Source organism: Octopus sinensis, linkage group LG14, assembly GCF_006345805.1.
Source record: "Octopus sinensis linkage group LG14, ASM634580v1, whole genome shotgun sequence".
NCBI classification, from domain to species: domain Eukaryota; kingdom Metazoa; phylum Mollusca; class Cephalopoda; order Octopoda; family Octopodidae; genus Octopus; species Octopus sinensis.
The window spans coordinates 24,895,707-24,907,412 of NC_043010.1; the positions used below are offsets into that span (position 1 = coordinate 24,895,707).

Here is an 11,706-nt window from a genome sequence, read left to right on the forward strand (position 1 = left end):
CTTGGTATAAAAGATGGGCTACAGCAAATATTCTGCTCAATACCACAGATTTGCTTGTCAGTTGTTTGACCGTAACCAGTTGAGCATGTCCCTTAGTGGCTGACGATATGTGCATCTCTGATCACGAGCAGAAGTAGTAGGGGAGCATCATAGCCATGTGTTGAGAGGGATTCTTTGGGGTTTGAATAATTCACCTCTGGAAACATGGGTGGTTCTTTCAACATCCTTAAACAACCCTTATTCAGGGACCGTTTGAGCGTGATGGTTACTCGACCAGAAGAAAATTCTAACTGGGCCCCACCTGCAAGGTCATGTGCTGTTTATCTTGATATGAGATCACCATGTCGCGCACATATGGTTGTCATGATGGGTATATTGGACTTCGTATATTTTACTCCAGCGTCACTTTGATGGCATGAACTGCTCTCTCACTCAATAATAATAATAATAATAATAATAATGATAATAATAATAATAATAATAATAATAATAATAATAATAATAATAATAATAACAATAATAATAATAACAATAATAATAATAATAATAATGAAAATAATAATAATAATAATGATAATAATATTAATAATAATAATAATAATAATAATAACAACAACAACAATAATAATAATAATAATAATTATAATAATAATAATGATGATAATAATAATAGGAATGATAAAAAAAAGGTACTAAAACCTATTTGAAAATGATTCCAGGCTTACCATCCCTACAGGAAGTGCAAAAAATCGTATTAACTGGAACGGCTCATGTACTGAGAAGAGCATTATCGCTGTGAAATCAACATCCATCCATGAATTTATTTATTTATTAATTTTTGAATACATATTTTATCTGTGAATTTGCGTGTGTAAGCTGCGAATGCATACAATGAGCTTCTCTGCCCTAGGTGTATGGAAAACACTCGGCGAGAAACGGAAGAAGATTTGAAGAAAGAAGGAAAAAACATAATAATAATAATAATAATAATAATAATAATAATAATAATAATAATGATAATAATAATAAGAAGAAGAAGAAAGAACACCGGGGACGGAAGAGAGAACACCGGGGACGTTTAAGAGAAGAGAGAACACCGGGGACGTTTAAGATGTAAGAAGGAAAATACAGAGCTCCGAAATCTATCCACAAACATCGAAAACAAGGACATCCTATGGAGCCAAAGATTTACTAACAAAGAATTGGACTGTATCCGAGTAAGTAATACTAATTGAAATTTATTACTATTTTCGAAACGAAATGATGTATTTTGACTCGATATTATCTCCACCTCTAACACAACACATGTAAACATGCGTGGAACATCACGATCATCCCCAACCTCAAACACCATGTACAAAGGAACTACGAAGAAATTAAATGCCACCGATACTATTCAACCCAAGAATAACAATCGAGCGGTACGTACATTAAACTTACAACAAAAAATGTACGAAAAACTACACGTGCGAAATAATGTGACAACAGAAATAAACGGACCGGTACGCTACGAAAATGACGACCGTCAAAATAATGGGCCGGACGTTGTATCTCATGTCCCGCAAATAAAACCCAAAAGACGTAAATGGACACGTGAGGAATACATTTCTATCTTACACGCATACTTCCCAGCAATGCTCTACCCAAAAAATGAAAATACAACAACACATACATATAAAATATGGAAGGAAAATAATAGAGATATAGACTTGGATACAGCAATGAACCCTAATAAATTAGCTAACGTACGAAGATACATTCTCAAAGCCAAAAAAATATCAGAAATAGAAATAGAACATTTAAAAGAAAAAATACACCAGGAAAATGTAGATAGAAGCCACACAACAATGCCCAATAATATAAACACTGAAACTGTAAAACACGAAGACAAACGCAACATTCCCAACAAACACGATGTAAACAACGAAGGGGAGCTTAATGATTATGATAATATAAAAAATAAAATAATCAAAGAACTGAAAACCACAGAGCCCAAAATGGACCACCGACCATACCTCCCAAGAATAAAAATAAACGGAATAACAACACCAATTATAAACAGCATAAACCTAGCCGTCACTGAACTAGCCACTGAAACAAAAAAAAGTGATATCACTGAACTAAATGACTTGATATACGCAGCAGCCACTGCAGCCACAAAAGAAGCTGGATACTCACCCAAACCCGCCCAAACAGAGTACCACACCACCCAAACAAACCCTGTGGATAAATAACATCCAAAACAAAATTTAAAAAAATAGAAAAGACCTGTCGATTCTTAATGAAATCAGCAAACAAGCAACGCTACTGAGCAACAAAAAGAGAACAAAAATGCTCCGCAAATATAACATCACAGAAAAAGATTTGCCGGAGATAAAAGAAAAGCTGAAGCAAGATATCCTTGCCAAAGCTCAAAGGATCCGCCGGTACGAGAAACGCCAACGCTTCTTTGAACAGAACAAAAAGTTCAACTCCAACCCCAAAAAGTTCTACCAAGAACTGGGCAAAAATAAAATAGAAGTCACTGCAGCACCAACGGCAGAAGAACTGGAAGAATTCTGCAGAGAAATATGGTCGGCGAACGAACAGCCAAAAACAAGGAGTATCAAAATAACAAACTCGGCATCTGAACAACTTTGGACCCCCATAACAACTGAAGAGGTCACCCAGGCACTGCAAAAACTAAGCAACTGGAAGGCACCTGGGCATGACAAGATCCCCAACTTCTGGTTGAAATATCTAACAGGAATGCACAAAAAGCTGGCTGAAAACTTTAACAGCATACAAGCAGAGCCAGAGACAATGCCTGAATGGCTCACGAAGGGGAAAACCATCTTAATTCCCAAATCAAATGAAACAGCAAGACCAGAAAACTACAGACCAATAACCTGCCTCCCTACTATGTTCAAAGCATTTACTGCAGTGATATCGCAAAGGCTGAACAAGCACCTGGACGAAAACAAACTGTTCCCAGAAGAGCAGAAAGGATGCCGCAAAGGCTCATATGGCTGTAAAGATCAACTAATGATTAATAAAGCCGTAACTGAAGACATCCACAGAAAGAAGAAAGGCCTCAGTTTGGCCTGGATTGACTACAAAAAGGCGTTTGATAGCATCCCCCACACATGGATCCTCGAAACACTAGCCATTAACAAAGTAGCACCAACAATCATAAAATTCATAGAGCACTCTATGAATAAATGGCAAACAGTCCTACACCTCCAAACAAAAGAGGGACTCATGAAAACCAAAGACATCCCCATTAGAAGAGGAATATTCTAGGGAGTCACGCTCTCCCCACTCCTTTTCTGCTTGGCACTGTCACCTCTATCTGATATGCTAAATAGAACTGGTCACATACATTGGAAGCTATGCCAACATTATGGAATAACAACAGAAAAAAGATGGTATAGGCACACACCAGAAAAGGTCACAGAAAACGAGAAAGCAACCATGGTCTGGGATATGCCGATACACACAGATAGAGAAATTAAGGCCAACAGACCAGATATAGTTGTCAGAGATCATGAAGAAAAAAAATGCTTTCTAATTGATGTATCAATACCAGCTGATGACAACGTGTCTCTAAAAGAAATGGAGAAACTCTCAAAATACAAAGACCTGGAAATAGAGGTAACTAGAATGTGGAATCTGAAAACAGAAACAATTCCTATCATAGTAGGTGCATTAGGCATGATAAAAAAATATTCAGACAAATACATAACAAAAACACCAGGACTTACAAACACATATAACATACAGAAAATTGCACTACTAGGCACTGCACACATCCTACGCAGAACACTTTCCATACAATAACCATCAGAGCATCACAACAAATCACAGCACATACCCAAGGCACACAGAACTGCGCTCGGTAGTGAAGTGAAAGCACGCTATAAAAATAAAACTACTGAATAATAATAATAATAATAATAATAATAATAATAATAATAATAATAATAATAATAATAATAATAATAAAATAATAATATTAATAATAATAATAATAAATACTGGACTAAACTAAACGCAAAATAAATAGACAAAGAAAAATCCCAGCAATGGTTGAGAAGCTCAGGACTCAAAGCAGAAACAGAGGGATTTTTAATTGCAGCACAAGACCAAAGCCTCCCCACCAGAAATTACCAAAAACATGTAATGAAAAGAAATATAACAAGTAACTGCAGAATATGTGGAGAAGGACAAGAAACAATAAATCAAATTATCTCTAGCTGCCCAGTCCTGGCTAAGAAGGAATATATTCACAGACATGACAGAGTTGGAACCTACATACACTGGAAGCTATGCCAACATTATGGAATAACAGAAAAAAGATGGTATAGGCACACACCAGAAAAAGTCACAGAAAACGAGAAAGCAACCATACTCTGGGATATGCCGATACACACAGATAGAGAAATTAGGGCCAACAGACCAGATATAGTTGTCAGAGATCATGAAGAAAAAAATGCTTTCTAATTGATGTATCAATACCGGCAGATGACAACATGTCTCTAAAAGAAATGGAGAAACTCTCAAAATACAAAGACCTGGAAATAGAGGTAACCAGAATGTGGAATCTAAAAACAGAAACAATTCCTATCATAGTAGGTGCATTAGGCATGATAAAAAAAATATTCAGACAAATACATAACAATGTTTTTGATTCTACGGTCATTCGGAATGCTCACAGCAGCCATATTCCTACCACTCTATGTCACGCTGGTGAGACCCATATTGGAGTATGGGATTCAAGCCTCTTCTCCTTATCTCCTCAAAGACATACAGCATCTCGAAAGAGTCCAGAGGCTGGCTACCCGCATGGTTCATGGTCTCAAAAATTTGTCCTACGAAGAAAGGCTGAGGACGCTCGACCTTTATTCTCTTGAAAAACGCCGCCGCCGTGGTGATCTCATTCTCGCCCACAACATCATAAGCGGGAAGTGTAACCTCTCGAAGGAGCTGTTCTTCACTCCTGCTCCAGAGCGTCGGCTGCGGGGTCATTCCAAAAAGCTCTACCTGCGACGATTTCATCTAAATCGAAGGAGAGGAGCTTTCTCCGTCCGGGTTGCGGATCCGTGGAACAAGCTGCCAGACGAGATGGTGAAGATGCCGACGACCGCTTTGTTCAAAGCCTCCCTGGACCTCAAGTGGCCTGAACTCTTTACATGAACACCACCCTGTACTTAACTCCATGTCCCCCTACATGGCCTTGCTATTTGCTTTTGAGCCAAATTAACTAACTAACTAAAAACACCAGGACTTACAAACACATATAACATACAGAAAATTGCACTACTAGGCATTGCACACATCCTACGCAGAACACTTCCCATACAATAACCATCAGAGTATCACAACAAATCACAGCACATACCTAAGGCACACAGAGCTGCGCTCGGTGGTGAAGTGAAAGCACGCTATAAAAATAAAACTAATGAATAATAATAATAATAATAATAATAATAATAATAATAATAATAATAATAATAATAATAATGATTTATTATTTATTATTTATTGGCCACAAGGGCTAACAAAAATCAATTAAAACATAAAGGGACAAAACACAAGACGAAAGTTGAGCTAACTGCCACTGAAACACTGCACACATCTGCTTCGGTTCGGAAACCTCGCGCCCGTTCTGGTCCACCAAAGACCGAATGGTCACTTTGTTACCACGCTTCGCCTCCACCACGCGGGCCCATCGAGCGGCCTTAGTGCTCTTGCACCCCCCCCCACCTACCGCTTAGCTCTGACAACGCAGCCTTCGTGTTTGGTGTCAAAGTGTTGGTCGAGGGCCAACCTAGCCGCCAACACGTCGGTTGCGATGCCTGTCTCAAGAGCCTCGTCTAGTTTTCTAACAAAATCCCGCTCTGTTTTCCTACGTTCTACAGCTAGAACCTTACTAAACCTAATTGACTCTGCTCTAATTGCTCTCTTGAGAGCAAACCACCAGTTGTTGTTGATGATTGTCCCCGTGAGCGCCCGTTTAACTAATAAACTAATCCGGTCACTGTAGGCTTTGCACGCCGTTATCGACGCGTTCAGCTTTCTAGTAGCCGGGACCCTGTCTATGTAGCCTATCTAAGTCGACCGTACAGATCACGAATTTGTGGTCAGTGTAGTCGACTAGGTGGAATTGCGGACACCCTATGCTGTCCTTATCCGCTGGCCTACAGAAGACTCTATCTAAGTACGATCTAGACGACCCGATGCGATTAGTCCAAGTCCACATTGGCACATTCGGGTTGTCTAGTCGAAACCTGTCGGACAGCTGAAAGCGCCTGAGCAAGTTGGCGAGGCTCTTGCACCTCCTACCTATTAGATGCTCCCGTGCCCACCCGAACGAAACGTTCGTCTAAGACAGCGTTCCAATCCCCAACTAGCACTAGAGTGCGTGACGTTCCCAAGACAACTTCAAGACGCTTGAAATAATCGGACTGCCCTGCTCCTGTCGGAGCGTAGGCAGCCAGCAGTCTGAAAGCACCGCCGTCACTACCGTCTACGTCGAGGACCATCAACTTACCTTCTGCAACCAGGAAGACTGTCCTTATTTTCAAATCCAGACCCTTCCGAAACAAAACCGCAGTACCACCACCGCTCGCTCCCGGCCGACACGGAGATAGAAATATCTCGTATCCGCCGAAAAGGGCCGCGAGTTCCTGCGGGTCGGAGAGCTTGGTTTCACTAATGGCTGCTACATCCACTCTATGAGACCTCAGGTCGTTTAACAGGCGACCCTGTTTCCAAGGTGACCCGAGGCCTCTCACATTTATGCTACCGATTCTGAGTTTTTCCATGTTTTAAAAGATTAAGGAGAAAAAGGCTCTACTTACTGTTGTTGTTTGGTGGGGTGGCTTCCTTGTGCTTTTGCACGGGTGTTTCCACCAGGTTTTGTAGAGTTTTTTGGGAGAAATTTCTCCCTAGCGACCCAACATCGTTTGGGAATTTCTCCTTGATTTTATTATAATTGTCTTGTGTGATTTTAAATGTAAGCATGTGTGTTGGTGGTGTGTTGTGTGTGGGTATAATAAAATCTGACATTTTTGTGTCTGTGATGTTTTTCAGGTATGTTACTAACTGTTCATTGTTCGTGTTTACTGCTGTAACGGTGTTGGTGGTGTCTGTGTGTGTTGGTGTGTGTAGCAGTACTTGTGGAGAAGGTGTTGTTAATTGTTGTTGTTGTGAGTGCATGTTGTTGCTGTTGATGTTGGGAAGCTCAAATTGTTCGCGCAAATTGTTCGCACAACCTCTGTACTCGTAGAATAGTGGCAGTGTCCTCTATGTCATAGAGGACAGCTGCCACTAGCCAAGATATACTTAGCTCGGGCGGCACCTGATCAATTTTAATATGTCACTCGTCGACCAAGGTATGTCGGTACGAGCGACAAATTTTCAGTCTGCATGGGCGAAATGGCATGCTTTGTTGCTTCTCCTTCGGTAGGGAAACGAACCTCCACTGTTCCGAAACACTTCCCTCTGGTGACATAGCTCTTTTGGCCCCATATGGGCTTTAGAGCTATTTCAAGTTGTTGTGGTGTTGCATGGGTGTGGTGTACAAAGAAGGGAACAGCCAACTGTTCTCTTCAACGACATGTTTTTCAATATGTAAGTGCATGTATTTTCAAAATGTCAATATTTCAAACTGCAATTTTACCCCTAATTGGGTAAAATTCTACCTAACCAACTAGCTCCGCAAGGAGTTAGTCAGCTTGGCCACACAAATATCGAAATATAATTACTTTTAAACAAATTTTCAACAAAAATGGTGTAAAATTACGCAGCTTCTGGAGACACGTCCGTCCGCTTTGAAAACCAATAATAATAATAATAATAATAATGATAATAATAATATCAACAGCAACAAAAATAATGATGATGTTAATTTGTATTTTTATTTTCCTTTTTTTTTTACTGTAGCGGAGTTTTCACCGAATGCCATAGAAAAAGAGTACGTCGGTTGCATCGACCTGACAACGACGAAAATGGTTGATGAGCCCTTAAGTGAGACAACAGACTCCAATAAAAGTAATAATGTGTCAGCTATGCAGGAGCCCTTACCCTACTATTTTCCATATTATAACCATTTTGGATGCTACGGTATCTACAGCTATGTACCCGGAATTAACTATTGGTGCGCAATCAATTGTCTATACGGTTATTGCCCTTATTCGCACTGCGCCTGCAATATACCCTGCAGTGTCAAAACAGATTATATGATAGTGCCAGGCATGTTAGAATGGTGTTACCTGAACTGTCACATGGGACACTGCCCTCCAACGCATTGCCGATGCTTAGATGAAAACCAGAGTACCCCTTCAGACAACTCGAATCCATCGAATCCACCACCACAAACGGAAGAGCCAACAACACCACCACCACCGACAACTCCACAACCACCGACAACACCACCACCACCGACAACGCCCGAGCCACAAACAACAGCCGGCCAGACGGGAACAGGTGCTGCTCCGTTAGATTGTAGTGTGAAACCTGACTTTATAGCAATACCTGGTATGGTAGATTGGTGTGTTCTGAATTGTGGCTTGGGATTCTGTCCGGAGACGCACTGTGCATGTAAGCAGGACACGGTAGACACAACACTTACGCCGCCAACAACACCCACAACGCCGACAACACCCACAACGCCAACAACACCCATAACACCAACAACACCCACAACGCCAACAACGCCCACGACGCTAACAACAACAACTCCAACAACAACACCAACAACAGCTCCAACAACAACACCAACAACAACACCAACAACAACACCAACATCCACGCCAACAACAACGCCCACAACCACACAAACAACAACACCAACAACAACTCCAACAACAACGCCCACAACCACACCAACAACAACACCAACAAACACACAAACAACCACACCAACAACCACACCAACAACAACACCAACAACAACTCCAACAACAACACCAACAACAACTCCAACAACAACACCCACAACCACACCAACAACCACACCAACAACCACACCAACAACCACGCCAACAACCACGCCAACAACAACGCCCACAACCACACCAACAACAACACCAACAGCAACTCCAACAACAACCCCCACAACCACACCAACAACAACACCAACAACAACACCAACAACCACGCCAACAACAACGCCCACAACCACACCAACAACAACACCAACAACTCCAACAACAACGCCAACAACCACACCAACAACAACACCAACAACCACGCCAACAACAACACCAACAACCACGCCAACAACAACACCAACAACCACGCCAACAACAACGCCCACAACCACGCCAACAACAACACCAACAACAACTCCAACAACAACGCCCACAACCACACCAACAACCACACCAACAACCACACCAACAACAACACCAACAACCACGCCAACAACAACACCAACAACCACGCCAACAACAACGCCCACAACCACACCAACAACAACTCCAACAACAACGCCCACAACCACACCAACAACCACACTAACAACCACGCCAACAACCACGCCAACAACAACGCCCACAACCACACCAACAACAACACCAACAACCACGCCAACAACCACGCCAACAACAACGCCCACAACCACACCAACAACAACACCAACAACAACTCCAACAACAACGCCCACAACCACACCAACAACCACACCAACAACCACGCCAACAACCACGCCAACAACAACGCCCACAACCACACCAACAACAACACCAACAACAACTCCAACAACCACACCAACAACCACGCCAACAACAACGCCCACAACCACACCAACAACAACACCAACAACAACTCCAACAACAACGCCCACAACCACACCAACAACCACGCCAACAACAACACCAACAACCACGCCAACAACAACGCCCACAACCACACCAACAACAACACCAACAACAACTCCAACAACAACGCCCACAACCACACCAACAACAACACCAACCACACCAACAACAACTCCAACAACAACAACTACACCAACAACCACGCCAACAACAACGCCCACACCCACACCAACAACCACACCAACAACCACACCAACAACCACACCAACAACAACACCAACAACAACTCCAACAACAACACCAACAACCACACCAACAACCACGCCAACAACAACACCAACAACAACACCAACAACCACACCAACAACCACACCAACAACCACACCAACAACAACACCAACAACAACTCCAACAACAACGCCCACAACAACGCTCACAACCACACCAACAACAACACCAACAACCACGCCCACAACCACACCAACAACCACGCCAACAACAACGCCCACAACCACACCAACAACAACACCAACAACAACACCAACAACCACACCAACAACCACACCAACAACAACACCAACAACCACACCAACAACCACGCCAACAACAACACCAACACCCACGCCAACAACAACGCCCACAACCACACCAACAACAACACCAACAACAACACCAACAACCACGCCAACAACCACACCAACAACCACGCCAACAACAACGCCCACAACAACGCCCACAACCACACCAACAACAACACCAACAACCACGCCCACAACCACACCAACAACCCCGCCAACAACAACGCCCACAACCACACCAACAAAAACACCAACAACAACACCAACAACAACGCCCACAACCACGCCAACAACCACGCTAACAACCACGCCAACAACAACGCCCACAACAACGCCCACAACAACGCCCATAACCACACCAACAACAACACCAACAACAACTCCAACAACAACACCAACAACAACTCCAACAACAACACCAACAACCACGCCAACAACAACACCAACAACCACGCCAACAACAACGCCCACAACCACACCAACAACAACACCAACAACAACACCAACAACAACTCCAACAACAACGCCCACAACCACACCAACAACCACACCAACAACCACGCCAACAACCACGCCAACAACAACGCCCACAACAACGCCCACAACCACACCAACAACAACACCAACAACAACACCAACAACCACGCCAACAACCACGCTAACAACCACGCCAACAACAACGCCCACAACCACACCAACAACAACACCAACAACAACACCAACAACAACTCCAACAACAACGCCCACAACCACACCAACAACAACACCAACAGCAACACCAACAACCACACCAACAACAACGCCCACAACCACACCAACAACAACACCAACAACCACACCAACAACCACACCAACAACAACACCAACAACCACACCAACAACCACGCCAACAACAACACCAACAACCACGCCAACAACAACGCCCACAACCACACCAACAACCACACCAACAACAACTCCAACAACAACGCCCACAACCACACCAACAACAACACCAACCACACCAACAACAACTCCAACAACAACAACTACACCAACAACCACGCCAACAACAACGCCCACAACCACACCAACAACCACACCAACAACCACCACCAACAACAACCACACCAACAACAACACCAAAAACAACTCCAACAACAACACAACAACCACACCAACAACACGCCAACAACAACACCAACAACAACACCAACAACCACACCAACAACCACACCAACAACAACAACCAACAACAACTCCAACAACAACACCAACAACCACACCAACAACAACACCAACAACAACTCCAACAACAACACCAACAACCACACCAACAACCACGC

General features: G+C 42.9%; 2 protein-coding genes across 2 annotated transcripts; both read left to right on the plus strand.

Annotated features, from left to right (window-relative positions):
• Nucleotides 1-434: 434 nt before the first annotated feature.
• LOC115219203 (GATA zinc finger domain-containing protein 4-like) lies at nucleotides 435-8,851 on the plus strand (the record flags this gene model as incomplete). The annotated part of the gene is made up of 5 exons (XM_029789322.1): nucleotides 435-669; nucleotides 969-1,025; nucleotides 3,915-3,982; nucleotides 5,444-5,502; nucleotides 8,710-8,851. Coding segments are annotated over 5 exons (561 nt in total), but the record flags the coding sequence as incomplete, so codon positions are not given.
• Nucleotides 8,852-8,923: 72 nt separating this feature from the next.
• Nucleotides 8,924-10,261, plus strand: LOC115219027 (GATA zinc finger domain-containing protein 14-like; the record flags this gene model as incomplete). Its single annotated transcript, XM_029789069.1, has 2 exons — nucleotides 8,924-9,439; nucleotides 9,665-10,261. Coding segments are annotated over 2 exons (1,113 nt in total), but the record flags the coding sequence as incomplete, so codon positions are not given.
• Nucleotides 10,262-11,706: the final 1,445 nt, after the last annotated feature.